Source organism: Parus major, chromosome 1, assembly GCF_001522545.3.
Source record: "Parus major isolate Abel chromosome 1, Parus_major1.1, whole genome shotgun sequence".
Lineage (NCBI taxonomy): Eukaryota > Metazoa > Chordata > Aves > Passeriformes > Paridae > Parus > Parus major.
Window position 1 is genome coordinate 71,858,915 of NC_031768.1, and position 21,708 is coordinate 71,880,622.

Sequence of the window (21,708 nt, forward strand, 5' to 3'; positions counted from 1 at the left end):
TACTCCAGTGATGGATTTGTAGTAAAAAGCTCTATATTTTATTATGATTTTATTTATTCACACAGTGTATAGCTGTCTCTCAGAACAGTATACACTCACCTTAGGAGACAAGTAAAAAAACCCACAAAACACAAACCCAACAACAACAGAACCCCCCCAGATAATTTGCTTTGGCTCTAACAGGTGGATACATTTTTCAAGTTTTCAAAACTTGCATCCAATTCCCTGGTAATCTCACACACACACACACACATATATATACATATATATTTATTATTTTTTTCCTTGCTGCAGAAATAGATTCTTCAAAAAAGACATCTGTATTGGTGCCTTTAACTGCTTCGTACATTACATACTATTTTATTTTGTTATAGCATTATTTTGCTGAAGTGAGTTATGTTTATCAATGACTTTGATTTCCTGTGCTATGGACGTGACACAGCTACTGCCATATTCTAACTAAATAAACACTGCCACGAAAAAAAACAGTGCTGTCACTGCAGAACAACTTGTACTTGTCATAATAATTATAACTATGAATGAGACAAAAATATTAAGTGGACACAAGCAGGAACTGCAGTTAAGTGTCAGCTATTAGATGATAACCTTATGTACCAGTGAAGGCATGTTGTGGTGACATGACACAAGAGCAGTGACATAGAAGAAATCAGACAGCTTGCCCCAACCTCAACTGCAAGCAGCTTTTATTTGTGAACCTGTTTTTTGTGCAGTTGCAAAAAAACCCCCAAAACAATCATAACATTATAAAGGTGATTGACATAATGGATTGTAAGCGCTCCATAATACACTTTGTGTACAAAGGTTAAATAAGCAAAGTATTTCCAAGAGATGTGAATACTGATTCACTTAGAATGAATTGCTGAGATCCATATTTGGCACTTCAATAAACACACTCCTCTACAAGTGATTCTGCTACTCCCTGTCTTGAGTAGAAAGGGTATTAATATTTGACTCTGAGATAGGTGGACACCACAATGGTATCTTTGCTGTAGTATCAGAGACCAAATACCAGGAAAAAGCCAAAAGTCTGTCACTGGAAAAAGTCACCATGTGTGACGGAGCATCAGTGATAAAGCCTTTGGGGTTCTTAGTCACCTGGGTCTTAGGCTTCTGGTGAGCAGTCAGCAAGAGAAACAATGTTCTTAAATCTAACTCTGGCAGGAATTGATTTGGCTGCAGGACACAGCTTTTGCAAACAACCCCTTGGATTTTCAATGGGAAAGGCGTGTGAAGCCAGGCTTCACAGCCCATGTTAGAGGCTAAGCTTCCTCAGCCAGGTGATTAAATCAGTGGGTGGAAGGACGGCCTGACACGGAGCCAGCTGCCAACACTGCAGCTCAGTAGTAGATTACCCTGCCTACGGTTGTTCAGGTGTTTTGTGCAGGCTTTCAGGTGCTGATTTATCCTTTTTGTTCACTGTGTGCCTCTGGTGAGGGAGGATCCCCCTTCCATGTAACTTTTTGCACACTAGGTCTGTCCTCCCTCATTACAACACTCGTGCAGGGAATTATCCTGGACATGGAGTTGCAAACTTCTTCTCTGGAGCAGAGGATTCTGGAGGTGCTGCCCAAGAGCAGGATCTTGGCCCTGGAGGACACCTAAATAAGCTTCACATCCTATGGTATTTCAGAGAGGGAAAACACAAATTCCCCAGGATCATACCCTATTTTGCCTTTTGAACTTGATCAAAGTTAAGACTGTACATATGCATGTAATGAAGGCAACTTGGAATTCTCAGTGTTGCTACTGGAACCCTTTTATTTTTAGTGAAATCTGATATGTTAATACCATGCATGAAAAATAATTTTTGGAATTAGGTACATTTCTTTTTAAATGACAGACAAATTTAACAAGAAACATAAAAACTTTTACTTTAGACATTTATTGTAATTTCACCAAATATTTAAATTATCTGTGAATTGGATTCATCTGATGACCACAGAATACTTTAAATTGCATTTGCTTCTGGCAAAGACTTTAAAGGGCAATCCAACATACTTTTTGGACAAATAATTACTATTAATGTCCATTAAGGAAATGGATCCTTTTATTATTATTCAAAAACTAACAAAAGAAAAAGCAATTTGGTTTTAGACCATGCAATTAGTAAGAGTAAAATTACCCTGCAATAATTTTAGACAATGTCAGGTCAGCTTCTGTAAACATATTAATAGCTGAGAATGTGTGTTGAGTCATATGTATAATTATTCCCAGAATGGCTGCCTTCCAGGCGTGTAGGCTGAGTCCATGTATAACTTTTCACGTTAGGGGCACGGTATGGGCAGCACTACACTTCTATCAAGGCTGGTGGCATAAATCATAATTGAATTAAGTAATGCCAAGGTGTTTTGCATACCATTTGAAAATAAAAAAAAAAGAAAAATCAGAAATTTTTCATGGGTTTTTTTTTTAGTTCTCTTTTCCAAAATGCCTTGTCTAGTAAACGCCCCTTGAACTGTACATTTGGATTTAATAAAAGTAGACTCTAACACACGACTGGCTATTCATTGACTGATGCTTTATGCTTTTGCAGGTGCACTGAAGAAGAGAAACCCTGGCCCTAAAATCTTTACTTTCTAAAAGGATTCCAGGATTGATTTCTCAGATCAGGCAACAAGAAGTTTAAAATCTGTTTCTTCAGGAAGAGCTGGGATTTGGCACTACTGCTGGAAGATAAACTTTTATGTCTTGTAGTTACGGCATTCTTATCATTAGCTTTATCTTTATAACCTACCTCTTAAAGAACTGTGTAATTTAAGTTGCTAGGGGTATCTGAAAGCTCTCTTTATTGCCTCTACTTCTTTCTGTAGTTTCAGTTTCACGGCTACAAAGAATACGATCTCTAACTACACTTCTGTTTTTACTGCCCTGTTTTATCAGACAAACTGCAATTTTACACCTTGTTAAGGGAGCAAGGTGAGAAGAAAACCACATTATACTGTTGACAAGGAAGATAAGACTATTATTTACCTTGACATTTCTGAGCAATAATATTCTTCATGTAACAGGATAAGAGATAAAGCATATCCTGCAGTGATAATGCACAAACTGAAAGGAACTGGCTTTCACATGCTATCAACACCAGTAATGAAACTGAGCCCTAGTGCAATAATCCTATATTTGAGCCAGTTCAGAATGGACTATTTGAGAAGAAAGCAAGCCTTTAATTCAGCCAACTAAAGTAAACACATTTTATCTGTGCCCTGCAGTGAATCATAGTCAATTTATAAGTGACTGAAAGAAACAGCGTTTGTTTTTCTGTGTTTTGTTTCATTTCCCTTGCTCTGACCTGCAGGTAAAGGCCATCTGAACAGGGAACAGTACAATGCATACTAATGGTGGCTGGTCCGTGAAACTGTGTATCTGCAGATGCTGCAAGATGCCCCAGAAGTTTAATGTACTGCAAAATATTGCTTCACACGAGGATGTTCTTCACAATGAAGAACAACAGAGGCAATAAAGAATTAGCCACTGTCACTTCTTCCTTGGAGCAAAACAGTACAAAGATGGAAATGAAATTTTAGCCCACGTGAGAAACTGGAACATACTTTTAACTGACCAATGTTCAGATTCTGTGATGATGACCCTTAAGATAAATGCCTGTTTGAAATATACCAAAAATGCATAAAACTATCACAAATTAAAGTAAATGTCTCCAGAAAAAGTAATTATGTTCAAACCTTTGTCAATAATTAATTTTATAATAGTTTGTATTATGTGGTCATTTGCCTTCTCAGAATGTTCTTTAAATTTTTTTTTAAAAATTTAAGAATTTTTCATCAGTGAGGCTCCCACAAATTCTCTGGGAGATTATTCCTTGTTTTCCAGGCTGCTTTCCTCCTCTTCCCCTTCTTCCCACCTCCAATTCACCCTAGAATATTCTTTTTATTCTTTTTGAAGCAGCTTTTAATTGAAAATTCCTCATAGTTCTTCCCCCAACCTCTCCTTATCAGAGAGCCAGAGGGCGAGGTGTATTAATAGCAGCTGCATGACTCGGTAGCTCGAGTGGATCCCTTTGCACTGAGCTTTGCTGTTTGGCTTCCCTGCTTGGGTTGCCGCTGAGCTCAGGGAGCACTTCCTTGCAAACAAAAATAAACTGAGAAAGCACAGTGGGGGCTGGGATTGCCTCAACCTCTCTGTCCTTCAGAAGGATTCTCCGTATTGGTATTTTCTTCTACATTCCCATTGCGACTGTATAAAAAAAAAAATAAATAAAAAAGGTGTGATCCCATCCACCAGCGTGACTGTTTCACGCGACTGAGTGATGAAAAAAAGAGAGAACGCCCATCACTGTGATGATATGGAGGAGACGAAGACGGTCAGTGCTCTCCACTCAGGCTGCATTCCATGCACTTTCCCTGAAGGCATCCCTGCTCCCATGAGCCATCACAGCTCGACCCTTCTCAGCCCTTGGCTCCCCACTCACCCCGCTCCTGCCCGCCGCACCCCGGGGCTGGTGGCATCGCCAGCTCCGAGCCCCCCTATCTGGCGTGACACCCGGCCTCACACCGCGCCCCAGGGCACACGCCCCGCAAAGAGGCGGCACTACGCCTGCCGGGGCTTTGCACGGAAAAAAAACAAAAAAAACCCCAAAAAACAAAAACCACGCCGCCAACTCCCCCTCCCTGGCTCAAGCCTTTTTCGACGTTTTCCTTTCCCGCCCGCCCGCGCTAACGGGAGAGCTTCTTCTCCTCATCCCCTCCTCACTCAAGCGAGCAGTGGGGTCCCGGGGGGCAGCTCTGCCGCTGGAGCAGTTGCCACAGGATCACATAACACGGGCAGGGCTGCGCTCGGGTGGGCTGTGCGGGGTCCCCGAGCGCCGGCTCCGCGGGTAGCGCGCAGAGGGGCGCGAAACTGCGTACGGAGGGGCAGCCACCTCAGACGGCGAGCGCTCGCCGCCGTCCCCTTACGGGAGCTCCGTCTCCTTCCCCCGCCGAGAGCCCCTCGCGGGAGCCCCTCACGGCCGCTGCCCCCACCCCCGCGCCCCTCCGGGCAGCGGCTTCGCGCCGCGCGCCGCGCATGCCCGCCCGCCCGCGCCGCGCGTGCGCAGTGCGTGCGCAGGAGCCACATCTGATAGGGGGGGAAAATCCGAACGGCGGCCGCGGCCGCCATATTGCGGAGCTGTCACAGCGCACGCCGCGCTCCGCGCCGCATCCCCGGCGAGCAGCGCGGGGCGGCCCCGCAGCGCCTCCTGCCCCGCTGCGAGGAGGCGGCGGGGGGGGACACCCCGCCCCGCCAGGAGCGGAGAGCGCCGCGCCCCAAGCACGCTGCCTCGGGGGCTCGTCCCCCCCCTCCGCTCGGCGCCGCGGAGGGAGCGGAGTCCCAGGTGAGGCGGGAGCGTTGAGGCGAGGGGTGCGCGGGCGGCTGCCGGAGGGGCAGCGCGGGGGCGGCACCCCGAGGCGTGAGCCAGCCCGCAGCCCTCGGTGGGCGGGGGGCAGCAGGCGACTTGTTGCGGCGGCGGGAGCGCGGCACCGCGTCGCTGATGTGCGGGGCACCGCCTCCGCCCGGGACCGGGACCCGGCTCGCCCCGCTCCATCGGCGAGCCCCGGGAGCGCGCCCCCGGCGTGCCCGCGCAGCCTCCGCTGCATTATTCATGTCCCCGAGCGGCGCGGCTCGGGAGGTTATACCGTAGTAAGACATGTGGCAGTCGGGTCGGGCCAGCTGAGTGCGGCGGTGTGGGAGAATAATAAGGAATTACTTCATAAACAAGTGCTGTGGAGCATCTGTTGCTGTCTATTGTTTTCGACAAATGCGCGTTTTTAAGAGTCCTTAAGTACTGACCGACGTAATGGGCGCAGCGGCCCTGAATGAGCCTTTGTGCATTGTTTTTTTTTGAATGGATTAATGTTTTGTACAAGTCGTGGGCATTTGTAATTAACCTTGTCGCTTAAAGTTTAGCGCAGATAAGGGGTTTTAGTTTCAACTTTGTGGAATTCACTTGTCTTTTGTCAGTTTCTTAATCTGAACGCGAAAAAAAGAATAACTCTTTGGACTCCATGCCAACACAACTAATCACTTTAGTTGTAAGGTGCTATTAAGCTGTCTTTTCCAGTCTGTGTAACACCCTAGACAAGTATTTCGTGTTCCTCTTTCTGGTACAGGCTTTTAAAAATATTCCATTTTTTAAACTGAGTTACGGGAGTGGCGTTTCTGAGTTTTAAGTAGTTCCGTCTCTGTGGCTGATTCGTGTGAGGCTTCAAATGTATCCCTGTACGTCGCTCTGGTTTGTTTCCATCGGAGATGCCTGTCGCCGTGCCTGTGCCACGGGAGCATTTTTGGGGATGCGTGTGCCTGCACAGCACCTCGCACATGGAGGAGATTGTGGAAATGCGGTTGTTGCTGTCAGCTCTTAGTGCGTTGGCACAGCGCTGCTGGGCAACGTGTGCTCCCAGGGAAGATGTGGAGTTGGTGTACAGTAACACTATGGCTACTGCCATGAAGTTGTTTTTTTAATCATTAAAGGTGGGACAGGTAGTAACTGTTTATTGGATTATAAGATTTAACTCCATTGATTTATTGATTTAGCATAAGTGGGACTGTGAGAAAAATAAACTACGAGTCAGTGCAATGTTCCCAGATAAGCAGCCTCCCAGCAAACGGCAATTGCAAGGCAGTGGCGTTTTTCCAAGCTTTGTACTGAAGTGACACAGTTCTTCTATTAGGTTGGGAAACTGGAGAGCAAAAGTGAAACATCTTTAGAAAACTCATGAAAAAATGACATGGTGTGACATGTCTGGAGCTGTCCAGAGTGTTTTCATTGAGTGCTGACTCAAAGAGAAAGGGGTAAAAGTGTGTGTAGAGATGACAAAAAGAGTTCTGCGTGGACTGTTTCTGCCATTGCAGTAGAGAGCATTGCAGGATTGTGGTAATGGTACTGCCAGAACAAGGTTGTTTCACAGAAAACTGGGTAAAGCCGTAAAGAGAGTGAGGATTTAGATCCACCTACGAGCTGCAAAACCAGGAGGGCAAGATGTATAGATGTTATGACGTGAGAAGGCAGTTCTTGGCAAAGTTTCTTTAGCCTTTGCCAGGATAGGTGAACGGCCTTCTTCAGCAGCCTCGCTCCGCTTTTTGAGAAGGGGTGCCTCTGTTGGCAGAGGTGAGGAGGAAAGTTCTTGAAAGCATTACATCTTTCTCTTGGGTGTGTTAAATACTTCAAAGCCATCCTATCGCTTTATATTGCATTAGATGTCTGTGGGAGTAGCGGAAAGGGAGGATTTTCAAGTTTATAAATGTAAACAAAGTTTTATACAAACTCCTCGAGAAAGAACTGATTGTGGAAAGATACTGATCCATTAAAGCAGCATCCCGTGTATCCTGCGTGCTCAGCAAGTTTACTCCGGAGCTGAAGGAGCCTAGGTAGACTCTTTCAACACTGAAGAACTGTGTGTGTTGACTAACTTTACCAATAGACTAATACTTATCTGTACTTTGGATTTAAAAAATGTTTTTTTTCCCTTTCTGCTTTAGATATTTATTAATCACTCTGTAAAGTGAAACCTTTAAGTCATGTAGTACAAAGAAAAGGAAATATGGTGTTGGCCCAAAAAGACAGTTAATAATCTTTACAGTAAAACACTGCAATTTAAGAACTCTAGCTATTTTATATGGAGAATGATATGGCTGGCCAGTTCACAGGTTTCCTTTTATTTTATGGAACTAGTTGTAAGAGACTTAACAGCATCATTCAGAAAATACAGTACTTGACTTTGAGATGAGATATATCCAAAATTCTGAGTACATGTCCTATTTCTTTGCTAACTGTATGTTTAGAGAAAGGATTATTGCACTTGGAAGCAACAGTACTTCCATCAGTTTAAATTCATGATTTCCATTTTTTGATGATGTATCCAATGTAGATGGTAATATTGGCCATTCTGTCGTTGTAGAACTCTTCAGAATCTTTGAATTATTTCCTATAGTGCATTTGTGGGTACTTGAAGTTAAGGTTACTAGGCTCAATAAATATTAAGTGTATGTAAATCATGTAGCACATCTAAAACATATCAGTTTATTAGCTGGCAAAACTGCAAGCAGTGCACAAATATTACTTGACTGGTATGAAGTTGCTTTTAGTTGGATACTGTGTTGGCAACTGCCAGGTTTTCATTTTACTTCTGAAGTTTACAGGAAGTCCAGTTAAGAAGAAGCACTTCACTTTTCAAAATGAATTTTCCTATAGATGTATTGAATACGTAAGTTGTACTAGTTCTATTTCAGTTATTTTTCAGAGACAGCAAGCCTGTTTTTGGTGTTTCAGAGAAGAGAGGACTGGGGGAAATGGTGGTTTTAAGAAGGGGAAAATACAACACATAAAAAATTTGGCGCATAAAACTGTATGTGATGTCTAGTACTGGTCAAATCTCAGTTTTTGTGTATTAAGTGTACAATTCAGGGATTTTTTTTTTTTTAGGTTTTGTTTTTTTGTTAAATAAATGGCTTGTTTTAGTTCCTGCCCTGGTTTGCTTATATTGCAGACAGCTGTGTAGGCGGTTGCTCTGTCCGTCTGAAAAAGATGTATGCAGAAGTAAAGTCTGTGGCAAAGGAACTTCTTTATTGGATTGCAGCAAGTGTGTCATTAGGGAGCTGTTGGTGTGAAGGATGATTGCCCTGCAGACATTCACAGACTGCTTGGGAGTAGAGAGACATTTTTGTAGAAATCTGAGACCAGTTATTCAGGTCCAATGGTCTGTGAATTGCCTATTGCTTCCGCTGCAAAGATCTAAAACTTTGAGGTGCCACAGAAAATGGAATGGGATAAGACTTTGGAAAGAAAAAGTATATTAATTTAAAATAAGTTTCTCTTAATAAACAAGTGAGTTATTTTGCTGTGGGTAAAGCTCTGTGGCCCCTGGCATCTGTCTGTATTTAGGGAAGTAGATGGTGAACCTCTTGCTCAAGCTAAGGAGGGATGCTTCTGGACAGACTGCTGCTGAGAGAGGGCCCTAAGCTGTCAGATAGGGATTCTACTTTTGACTGTTGCTTCTCTACCAGCCAAGCATCCTGCTCGAGCTTTCTGCTTGCTATCCCATCCTCACCTGATCTCAGACCCATGGCTGTGTGTATGAATGTATCTTTTGAAAACAGCTGCTGCATAAATTATTTGACCGAATTTTGGCATCAGGCATTTTGTGCACCATCATTTTCTGAAGAAAGCTTTCATTGTCATCTTTCAACAATTGCTTTATTTGTTACTTTCTGTGGCATAACTAGAAACATGGATGATAATGATTTAAAAATCTCAACTGCCTTGTACTAGGAGAAACAAATTGAAATCACAGCTTTTCATTTCAAGAGAGTTCTTGATGTTCTGGATGACTTTTTTATCTGTTTGTGATATGGAGCCTGCTGATGATACTTTTTCTGTTTTGGTCCAGAGTCTGATTACTGCATAGGGTCCTGAGTGCTGTAGCAGTAGGAGGTCTGCAAAGTCACAACCCTGTTAATCCTGATTTGGAAGAGGGACCTTTAGGATTTTAAATGCAGATGAGCCTGTATGCCTAGTAGGTCATAAGCTGGTTTCAGAATGCAGAATCAAAAGGAATATGATTCCCAGTCCCAGCTGACTGAGGTCTTTTTTGCTGGTGTTTTTTGGCTTTTTTTTTTTCTCTATTGCCATTTCCCATGAGTGTTACGATAAAAGTAAGTGTAAGTAATTAGTTGCTTCAAAGTTAAAAATTTTGCATCTGCTAAATATAAATTTATCTGAACTGCCATTAGTAGCAAAAGTGAACTGCTACTCCAGTAATAACAGTGGAGATACACAATATTTTGCCTGGCTGCAATTTTTAGTTTCTTTTGGCCCAATGTTTCCCTCATATTTGTTTTGTTTTTAATATTAGCTGGTGCCAAAAATTGGAAAAAGATAGGATAATTTCCAGTTTTTTTTCAGTGCTTATTTGATGTCAATGTTTGCAGTTTTAAGATCTGTGAACTTCTTGATTTGTATACACATATAATAGTTACAATGTGTTTATGTGAATGTACTGTTTCAAAATTGCACATTTTGAATATGAAAGCATATTAAGACTGACATGGGCTGTTTTTTGTATTATATATTAAATGAAAACAATGGAAATAAGTCAGCATAGTTGCCATAAATTTATATTTGGCTAATTTTTTTAAAAAAAATAAATTACAGATTTTTTTTTTTACTTAGTAAAAGATATTATGAACAAACTTTTCAACAAAAAATACATAGGGTGCTGTTTGTTTTTCATGCATATTTGTTTCTGTTGCTCATATATTGTGATAATTTCTCAGGCCTGTGAGACTGTGGGACTAACAGTGAGACTTCATTTTTATTGTTTTACATAAGAGGATTCTTGCTTTTTGCTGATAACTTTGTTCTCTTGCTTGTGAAAACATGTCTTCCAATTGTGGTTTGATGACATAGGATTAATCCATAAAACTCTGTAGTCACGTTTTTGATTTTAAAAGTTACCTTAAGGTTTTAAAGTGAGTTTTCAAATAAATAATTTATGGTTTGTTGATAGTATTATAACAAAATGTTTGAGTAAATCCCAAAGCAAAAGTCTGGGACATGTTTATGAATGAATTTGTAGTGATGAAATATATGAGGATATGACAGTCATTGTAGAAATTTCTAGACGTGTTTGTCTCTTAGAAAGACCTCAGAAAGGAATAATTTGATAGCACAGATCTTGGTCCTGTGCCATGTGCTGTCATTGCTCTCCTGGAGACTGGACTTCCTTATCAGTCATCTTACCATACCCCTTCTTTTCAGTGCTATGTAACTAAAGGCACAGGAAGGTAGCTGTGCTACTTTCTGTTCCTTTTGGTACTGTTGAGTTGGCACACTTACAAAATGGTGAATGAGAATCTAATTTGGCTTTTGCATCGTTAATTAACTGAGTGCATCTCTAGGGCTTCAATCTGCCTTCAGCTTTTCAAGCATTGAACCTCTGCTGTCAGAGATGAGCAGAGGGAGTACTATAGCTTGGAATCCTGCTAACTGTTAGCAGATATTAGAGCCAAGCTTGTTTTGGTTTCTGTTATTCTCTTGAATTTTTCCAAAGCGTACATTAGGGAAAGAAGGGAGAAGAGGAGGCAGTCTCTTCTCTGAAAGGGAAAAACACTGTTGAATTTTTATCAAAAGCTAATTTTTTTTTCCTCCCCAGGAAGCCTTTGTGGTTAAAGCAGGGGAGAGGAATAGAGAAAAAAGTGTATTCATAATGTTCAAGAACATATTTAACAGTATCTTACAACAGTAGTCTTATTGCTGATGTCCAGGTGTTAGAAAGATAAATGACTTGTAAGTAGAATTGCCTTGTAAAAGTTTAGGGCTTGACACTCTTCAATCATCTGAGACCCAGGGGAAAGTTAGCAAAGTTTGGGAAGAAGGATGTTCCATTGATAGTGGGCACAGGGAATGCAAAATTTACAAGGCACAAGGATATTTGGCTGAACTCCCAAGATAAGGAAGAAACAAACAAAGCCAACTCAGCAGCCGTGTTGAATCAGCTCCAAGTGGTGGAGGACAGGTAATTCTGGCAGGGGGAGATTGGGACCACAAGTCAGGACCCATTGACTCCCTAAGGCCACGCCATTCCAGAGGGGAATGGCTTAGCATGTGGTGTGATTGGCAGGAGAAACGAGAGAATAATTGAACCAGTAGAAGGTGGAATGTTGATCACAAAGAGAGCCATGTAACCTGTTGCAAATAAACCATGATTTCTTTGCTGAAATGTATGAAAGGTATAAAGTTTGGATGATGGGAGTGCTAGCCTTTGGTGGTTTCCCACCCAGCTCTCTGCTCTGTGCAGATCAGAATAAAGAAAAGGAAATGCCTTGGCTCAGTGCATAAATTGGCACTGCACATCAGGCAGCAAGCCTGCATTTGGGACATGACTGATTCTGTCCAGTTCTCAAGAGTATCTTCTGTAATTAAAAAAATCAGCTGGAAGGTAATTGTCTGTGTGCTGGGCATTGAGTATTATACCTTTAGAGTTGGGCTGGATTAGTTATACCATAATGAATGTAACTTCGAGATAGTGTTTTAATGTTTTCAGGCTGATTTTCTGAAATTAACACAGTTTTGTTACATATTTGGATTATGCCATAAGCTGTCTTTCTGTAATCTTTAGTCTTAACATTTGTTTTCTTTACCAGCCAACAACATTTATGCTTCTTAAATTCTGTTTTCATCCTTTATCTGTTTTTAAGTCCCTTTTCAAGCATCTCTACAGATTAGAAGGAGAAATAAAAAATAAAATGCTAGTGCACCTTAAATTGCTGTGTGAATGTTTCTAATATTTTAGAAACTATTTCTACTGCTAAGAAGCAAGGAAAATTTTCTTCTGTAATTTTTATATAAAAATACTTTTTTCTTTATGAATGAAAGATCAGTCCTACAAAAGCTTGATTTTGATAACTGGATTGCTTCCAAGTATTCTGTTTTTCTCTCTCTCTAAGTATTTCTGAAGATTTTATTCATCTGTTGCAGCTGTGGAGTTATAATACCGAAATCTCAGATTATTCTGACTAGCATGTCACACTCATTTTTCTTAGTATAAGTGTAATTCCACTTAATATTATTTTTGAAGGCAATGCAGTCTTTGCTTCTAGCAAACCAGCAACAATCTGATTTGTGGAAGTCACTACTGGAAATGTGTGCAGGAAGGTGACTAGCTGCTTGCTCTGAGTTAAAAGGAATTGATAAGGAGGTAGGATGATATCTACCAATAAATTTGCAAGCATATTTTATCAAGGCATAAAAGCTTTTTTGTAACAGAAAACAACAGTGAATACTTTCATCAGCACATAGACATCATTTATAGACTTCTGCTTAAAAAGAAAAAAATTTGTTATTTTAAGCACAGCAGAATTTCTTCCTTTTTTAATGGTGTTGGTATACTTGCATTTCTTTTCATTTGGGAAAAATTACTGTAATTCCTTTGCTGAGAGAAACAAATGATTTTATAGACAGGAAATAAAAGTTTTGATGCTTCAGAATTATTAGTGGATTTTTTGTCTTCATGATGTTTCTTCTAAATAATGTTAGAGGCTTTTAACAGTAGATGCTGTATGTTAACAGAACATTTAAAAGAATTTGTAGGACTTGAGGAACTGTCATCTCTTTATTGTAACATTACTACATAAATATACTACAGAAACTAGGAAGGATGTTACTGATAGAGACCTACAGATACTGGCACTGGCTAAATTAGTTGCTCTTTCTATATGTCATCTACTGAGAAGTGTATTTTGTACATGTAGAGTATGCTTACTTGTTTTGGAATTTGTACTACTTACTATGATTAAGTTTTGATTGATTTAAAAACAACCCTTTTAATTTTGTTTTTGGCAGAAAGGGGCAAAGAGTTTTTGGAAGATTTAAGTGGACAGGAGACGACAGAAAACAAGAAAAATGCCGAAACCAGTAAGTAGCAGGTTTATATTAATCTAAAATCTAGAAAGATTTTTACATTTTAGAGGTATAATCTTATATCTGTTCTAATTATTTTGACTCTTCCCTTTCTAGATTTCCTAAGATTTGATCATGTACAATTGAAGTTGAGTAGTACCAATGTATGGAAAAAATGGTCAATAGAGCGTGGATACTGCATGGAGGGTGATTGGAAATGAGAGCGGTACTTGGAGCCCATTTGGCTGACAGGAGTTGTTGGCTTTGAGACGAGCTGACTTCCAGTAGTTAATGAAAGCATAATTTGAGCCTGACCAAGTGTCTGAGAATCAGTGGAAGGGTTTGCTGCAGGATTTGGCAGGGGAAGACAGAGCATGTGTCAAGTGTCAGCACCAAGTTAGTAGTTTTACCATGGTAGAGGCTATCATATAGAATAAGTTTTGAAGGGAGGAAATAAGCAATTTCTGATCTCCTGTTCTTCTCACTTCAGCTAAGATAAGGGTTCACCCACTTTCCATCCAGGAGAAAAGAAGATCTCCATCTTCTGTTTTGATAATAATTCTAGATTGAGGATTTATTTATTAATTTGGTTGATTCTTTTTCTGTTAATGTTATATTGCTAGCTTAGGATTTCATCTACCTTGTGTTAAGTGTCTTTTGCTTGTCTCTTGCACTTGTATCCAGTGAGCAAATCATTCAGAAAGGGAACTCAATTGTCAGATTTTTTTTCTACTCAACTCAGTTGGTTTATGTAATAGCCTTCAGGCTTTCTTTGTTTACTGATGTTTCATTTTGGTAGCAGAACAGGAGCAGGGCAGGTCTGTTGCTAAGAATAAATGTGTCTGTGCATGTGTATACACACATACATCCCTATATGAGATATATAAAAGGTTTTTTCTATTGGTGAGAAATTACCCCTGTAAATAATCTGTGTTGTACACCAGTGTTTGGAACTGGTACAGCTCAATGAATAGTGTGAGCATGGGACTAAGGGCTTGAAGTTCTATTCTGAGCCTCGCAGTTGGTCTGATGACCAACTGCCCGTACCTTGTTTCTGTAATTTCTTCTCTTTTTGCCAGTGGATTAGGGGCAGTATCTTGGCACTTTCTCCAGCTGGACATAGCTGTCTGTATCCTGCTCATTGGTGACAGAAAGCTGCACTATAAAGGGCAGGAAAACGAATTAGCAGCATACTGTTTTCTGACCTGTTTGAGTGCTGGCTATGAGAATTGAGTACTGCCTTTGATGGTGCTTCTTAAGGGAAAAACTGTTTTTTAAGAGTGAGGCAAAAAATCACTGAGTTCATGTGGTTTCTGAGGCCTTCAGCTGCATGCAGATACAGTCATGGAGCCACAGAGGAGGTGACTAGAAAAAAAAAAGCTTGGGTGAGGTAACTTATTTTTAAATTCTGGGATTGGAACCATGAAATTTAGGCAGGCAGGGTTCCCTCTATTTTAAGGACCAGAGAAAATTGAAGGAAATAAGAATTTTAGGGTTGTTCACGAGGAAAGCAATATCCTTAGAACTGAGATTGTAGTGATGTTGAAAGGGCACACAATCCACCCTGATAATGGATATTAGCTACCAGATCTTGACAAGGAAGCTATGCTTGTGCCAAAGGTAGTTTTTTTTCTTTAATAAGGAACTTTTTGTGAAGAGTTCATATGTCTATTGATGATGTAGGAGCATGTGAAGTCCTAGAAGGAAGCCAAGTGAAAGGAGCCATTATAAATGAAATTAAATTGATTACATTTCTCAATGTCTTCCTGTAAACTGCAGGTTGCTGTGATTATAGTTGGTAATCAGTGAATGAAGAAGTAGCACACTTGCCAAAGGTTAATTAGTATTACCTATAAAAATCAAACCTCAGATTTTCTTCTGGTTGCCTCTTAAATGATAGATTGCTTTGGAGCTCTCTTCCTACCCCCTCACCTCTTTTTTTTCCTTTTTTTCTTTGGAGACTGTAAGAGCCTATCCACGGTTATGTTTAATGAATCCAACGTTGTTCTTTGAAGAATTTTGCTGTTCTGCTCAGATTTGATAATACTGGACAAAAGGTCTCTTGCTATGGATATTTACTGCAGTTCTTGGGAGTTGTTTTTATGCACAATCCACAATAACCAAATGTACTTCTAGTCCAGAAACTATTTATGCTTTAAGTCCTCATTGCTTATTTTTGACAGCTGTTGCAATAAGACAGTCAGTGTTCTGTAGCTTTATTGCTGGAAATCATTTAACCTGAAAACTAATTAAATAATCATGAGTAAGAGCTAAGAAAACCCAGCTAACAGAAGTGGTGAGATTTTTGACAGTGTTATCTCCCTTCTGTATTACTGTGACCTATTTAGGTTTTCTTTTTTCAGATTCTGCTGTAACGATCCAATTGATAGTTTTCAGAAAAGTCTGATAGTCTTCTAAATATGTAAGCCTGTGCAGTACAACTATAAATTCCTCATGTGTTTCTGGAACTATTTTTTTTTGTTGAGAAAATAACAAATAAATAAGCCGTAGATCAATTTAAATGAAATCTGTGCCCACTGAACTGCAGGAAATGCAATTAAATAGATTTTGGGTTCACTCTTTTTGGTTTTATGTTGAAAAGTTTCATAGTATTCCAGACAAAAGTAAGTAAATGAAGACCAGTAGAAAGTCTTGGCATATTGGAATTTAATAGCAAACATCTTTCATTTTTCCTGGAAATCTGAGTCTGAAATAAGTTTCATGCCACTGTGAATGATTCTTATACATGGCAGGAAAAGATCACGTGTTTCGGATTTTTTTTTCTCAGAGTCTAGTAGGTTAAACAGCTTGGGTGAAAAGGCTGTTTTGAAAGGGTAGAAACAACTTTAGTGTATTGTCCTGAGATATTAAGGTAATATGTGACTGAAGAATATACATAATTGAAACATTTTCTTTTTTGATTGTTTCAGTAGAAAGTCTTGTTCCTTCACTTTGGCTGGGTCTGTGACAAAGTGGCTTTCTAGTTTTTCAAGCTGTTATTCAGCATCTACTCTACTTTTAAAACCAAATTGTTTGTTTTTGAAAGAGACTTTTTCTCAGTTCTACCTAGCTGTGTGAATTTTTTAGTTTCATTTAGCATGTTGTGATACATCTGAATAAAACTGATGGCTTCTTTGTTTAATTACATCTTTGCTGCTGTAATCAAAATTTGAGGTGTTGCAAGTGCTGTTCTCAGTATGCTTAGCTCTCAGCTTGCTGAAGAACAGCATATTTGTTGACTCTAATTTTCATTGCTTTCTTACTAAAAGAATACAAAATGTTTCTCAGCTGTGTGGCATTCTCACAGATCTGCACTGGAAATAGAAACATAGAAGCTAAAATTAGATATCATGGGTTACATAACTGTTAATCATTTCATAGTTAAGAAGATTGGGTATAATTGACTAAAATATTGCATTTATAGGGTGTAGAAGGAGTTAAATTATCATCTGGTTTTGGCAGTAATTTGCAGCACTTTTGTACAAACTACAGTGCCTGAAAGTAAACAAACTGAGAGATGTCAAAGTTAAAAAAAAATCCTTTTTAGTTTTATTCGGGTTTATTTAGTGTTTTATGAAACTGTATTCAGAAGAAGTAAATTAATTCTGGAATAATAGGATGATATAAAATTCTAATATTTGCAAGATCAAATTTCTGTAAGGTGGTCAAATTGAAATAGTGTATAGGTTTTTTTTACTACAGTGATGTTAGGAAAATCTTTTGAGTCTGTTTAATGCAGTATTTGAATTATAACTTCAATTTATTATTCATTTCTGTAATATAAATAGACAACTGCTCTCAGCTTGGAGGACTGCTTTCTTTTGATTTATCTATTGGTAAAATCTGTTTGGCATTATTCTGTAGCCTTCTGTTCCTAATGTTGTTTAGTTCTTACCCTTTAGCCTTTTCTTCATAAATTTTTTTCTTCCACTTCTTCCTATAGCTACTTTGACATTGTTATGGAAAGAGTGCTGTGTGTATGTGTGCAGTCTGTAAAGCAGTTGGACTGATACACTGCTACTCTTAAAACAATTTAATATGCAAACCTGAGGTAGTAAATGGTTGAACCAGTGTGAGGAAGCTCTTTGAACAAACTTTTTTTGCCATATGCAATTTTCTTCTGGATCAGACTGGTTTTTGTGGCTTTTACAAACGACTAATTTGTCTTGCATTTATTAAACCAAAGTAAAACCACTGGAAACCATTTCCACGATATTTTAAATGGCTTTTTTTCTCAGTATTGGTACCTACTCAGTTTTGGAGTTCATCGTGAAAGATGAAGTGCCATAACTAATATCTGCAAAGGATGGCTGGAGTAATAGAAAATTCTAGATTATTGAGCTTACAGCCAGGTTTTGTGCATATTTCATGGACAAAATGTGCATGTATCTGTTTGAGGAGAGGTTCAAAGTTTAATATGGTGATGGTGTAATATTCCCATAAATTGTGGAGGGCTGAAGTTAGGTTCTACAAGAAAATGTAGAAATACTTTTTCAAGTCCTTATAGGTGAAAGAATGCAAAAAAATATATATAATTCCCTTATAAAGTGCATGCTTTTATTAAATGCATATTGATTTTTCTTTTTCCAGATATGTTCATTGACTATACTCTTTATTTTGATAAATTATTTAATAGATAATTTGCTGTAGAATGTTTTTCTATAAATAGTATTTTGTAGCTGTGGCAAATATCCTCATAACCCATTAGCAACATTTGTTATCAAAACATCAGTTGCACCCTTGGCAAAGAATAATCAATGTGTATTCCCTTTCCTTTAGCTGTGTTTAATCATTCTGAAGCAAGTCTAGTAAAATACAGATAAACTCAGCCTGCTGCTGATGCCAAGGACCCGGACAAGCATGAGAAGTGGGACAATGTGAATCTCCTGAGGTTCAACAAGACCAGGTCTAAGGTGCTTCACCTTAGTTGGGGCATCCCCTGGAGTCAACACAGCCTGAGGAATTGAACAGATGGAGAGCGGTCATGCTGAGAAGGACTTGGTGCTGGTGTGTGAGAGGCTGGCCATGAGCTGTCAGTGTGCACTCCCAGCCCAGAAAGCCAAAGGTGTCCTGGGCTGCATCCAGAGCAGCGTGGGCAGCAGGGCCAGGGAGGGGATTCTGCCCCTCTGCTCTGCTCTGCTCTGCTCTGCTCAGACCCCACCTGCAGGGCTGCAGCAGCTCTGGGGTCCCAGCACAGGGAGGATATGGTGTTATTGAAACAGGTCTAGAGGAGGATTACAGAGTTGGTTCTCAGAATGAAGTATCCCTCCTTATGAGGAAAGGCTGAGAGAGTAGGAGTTGTTTTCCCTGGGGGAGAGAAAGGTGTGGGGAGACCTTACTGTGACCTTTCAGTTCTTAAAAGGAGCTTAAAAGAAATGTGGGGACAAACATTTTATCAGGGCCTGTTGCAATAGGACAAGGGTAATAGTTTCAAACTAGAAGGATATAGATTCAAACTACATACACTAAGAAAATTTTTATGATGCAGGAGATGACACTCTAACAGTTGCCCAGAGAGATGGTAGATGCCCCATCCTTGGAAATGTTCAAGGTCAGGTTGCATGGGTCTCCGGGCAACCTGATGTAGGAGAAGGTGTCTGTGCTCATTGCCGAGGTGTTGAACTAGATGAACCTTAAAGGTCCCTTCCAAACCATTCTGTGATTCTGTTTAATATGCAAACTTGAGCTAGTAATTGACTGAACTAGAGTGAAGAAGTAAGCTGTCAAATTCTGTTTGAAAGATGTGGCATCCTGGTGACAACAAGTTTGAAAAGCAGTCACTGAGTGGGTCTTGTGGTATGTGTAGTGGTAGCCTTCCAATACTTGCTACAGGAAACCTTTATGCATTTCTTTTGACACTATTGCAAGAGCTCCTTCCTGTTTCTGTATTTGTGTGGTAAAGTTGGTTCATATTAGTGCCTGTCCGTAACTTGTGGTTCAGATAATTTCCCCCTGTCACCAAGGTCAGGTGAAGAGCATTGTTTCAAAGTAGCCAGATACCCAGCAGAGGTTACGAGGGACAGACCATTGCTGAAGTTCCCGGACCTTCTTTCTCTGCCCATTTTCCCTGCTGTATTTATGATGTAGAAATTTCCCCTATGACTCTTGTTTATGTAGTTTTCTAGCTTTATTTTACAGACAATGCAACTGATACCAGTGGTTTGATTTTTGTTGCGGGGGTGCCCTGTAATCAAGGTTTGAATCAGATAGGTAGACCTTTGGGGCTGTTGAGGTTTTGACAAAAGTAACTTTATGTTCCATGCATAGAAATAATTAAAGCTGTGAAACAATGTTACAAGTTTGCAGAAGCTTGCTATTTATATGCCAAAAATCAAAGTCAGTCCAAATTTCTAGGGAAACAAAATGAACTGTAATGTTAACTTTGTATCTTTTAAAATAATGCTTATCATAAAAGGTAACATTTTAACATTGCCATAATTTAATTTGTAACTTTCTTATTAAAACATAATGTGTAAATGTTGATTAGCAGCTGAGTGATCTGTTAATTGGAAGTTGAAAGATGAATAGAAATGCTACAGGCTTAAGCAGTTTCTGTAATGTGTGTAAGTGGCCAGGTACTCTTAATGTCTGTTTGTACCTCTTGCAGGTGTAGAAACTCTGTACTTTTGGAGCACTCAAATTTTTTGGGGTAGTAGCATCCCGAAGCAGACAGAATTTAGAACTATATTGAGTTTGTCTCTGTATTACAGTTACTGTTTTACTGTTTGACTATTCTAGTTCTTGTGAAGGATAAACTCTCAGATAGTATTTCTTGCATTTGTAGATGACATTTGTTGAAAGGATATTTATATAAGAAGTTTCTGCTGCCTGCTGCTGCAATTAGTTTTGAACTTGCTGTGCTTTGTAGATTTTCTGTGATGCTTCTTGTTTTGGCAATGGTGATGTTATATAATAGAGCACTTTGGCATTTAATAAAAATATTTTTTGGCCTTATCTTTTATAATAATGCTTACTTGTGACTGCCCTAAAGAAGGTTTCATTTTTTTTAAATAGAAAAGCTGTTTTAAATTTTTTTTAAAAAAATTAAGGGGCAATCTCTCATGCTTAAACTAGTGCAACTAGCAATGAATTAGACCTACCATTTAAAATCAGTTATTTTGTTAGAGGAATTATGTTCTAAGAGGGTATTTTTTCCTTCTCTTGAAATGGACAGACTGGGAGAATCTACAGAAAACATCTTTTTCCCTCTTTCTGACACACACCCTCTATTTCTAAAAAAAACATTTTGCAATAAAACTAAACTGTCTTTTACTCCAAAGTCTTCAATTCTTGTTCTTTATCAGTGCTTGCACACACAATAAAGCTGGCTGAGCCCCATCTATCATTTTTGTTTGCAAGTCTATAACCTAGAGGTCCTCAGGCTCCTGCTGTTCTTGTCCTGTATATCCCCCTTGTGTTTACCTTGATGTTGAAGCAAGCAGTGATCAAATGTTATCTGTTGCATGAGGTCAAACCGCTCTTCAGGTTTTTTTCCCACCTTAGATCTTCATTCCGTGTTTTGCCTTGTCTTCTTTTCCAGACAATCACTTCTCAAAGTATTCCACCTGGTGGCAAAATTAGGGAAATAGTTAATGGAAATGGTTCATGCATGCATTAGATCAAGTAGTGTAAGAACCTGTAATACAAGTCCTAATTTATTCTGTTCCTTTTTTAACAGTAGAGAAAAATTAGAATATATCTGTGTGAGTTTGGTTTTTTTTGCATTTATAGGAAGGTATGTTTGACCTTTAACACTTTATATTCCTATGCACTAAAGATGAATAAAATGTGACACCCTGGCAGTAGGAGTGGAGGACTGTTTTACGCTGAGAAAACAGTGCTGTGCATTTAATACTTTGTTCTGCTTCATGGAAATTCTCACTTCTATATGTACCAGCTGAAGAGAAATTGTTAGAGACTGTTGTACTTCCAAGTAGGGCTTCCAATTATCTCCTGCAGTATTTGACTACTTGTTTGTCGTGGTTTAAAACCAATAACTAAGAAAATTACGTATTTCTTGCTGTGAGATATGGATTAGAATAAGGGCAAAACAGGCATAAAACTTAAAAGGAATAAAGAAAGTTTATTGACAAACAACAAGAATAAGAACACCAGAATAAACTTCTAGAAAAACCTTTTCATCTCTTATCTATTTACTATTCTCTCGTTCACATGACAACAGAGACAAAAACTTTGGAACTTTGGTGTTGCCGCCCGCAACTTCAGGATCTTGTCCAGGGAAGCAGCAGGATTCTGGGGACCAGCATCAAACACCAACGAGACGGGCTCCCGTTCATGAA

At 39.5% G+C, this 21,708-nt stretch overlaps 1 protein-coding gene and 1 long non-coding RNA gene across 3 annotated transcripts in view; one reads left to right on the forward strand and one right to left on the reverse strand.

The window, feature by feature from the left end:
* Positions 1-253: 253 nt before the first annotated feature.
* On the reverse strand, positions 254-4,951 carry LOC107206629. The gene is made up of 2 exons (XR_001522488.1): positions 4,729-4,951; positions 254-4,212 (listed from the first exon to the last, which is right to left on the reverse strand). It is a non-coding gene; the product is annotated as an uncharacterized LOC107206629 (long non-coding RNA).
* A 195-nt stretch (positions 4,952-5,146) lies between these two features.
* The window catches only part of RDX (radixin), a 38,487-nt gene continuing 21,925 nt past the window's right edge, over positions 5,147-21,708 (forward strand). Inside the window, exons 1-2 of one of the 2 annotated variants that reach the window (XM_033515781.1) lie at positions 5,147-5,347; positions 13,352-13,423. In XM_033515781.1, coding sequence (XP_033371672.1) covers positions 13,412-13,423 — 12 coding nt within the window. In that variant the 5' untranslated portion in view covers positions 5,147-5,347; positions 13,352-13,411. Of the gene's footprint in view, positions 5,348-13,345; positions 13,424-18,187; positions 18,416-21,708 lie in introns of those variants that run through there. The other variant, XM_033515773.1, reaches the window with a different exon arrangement.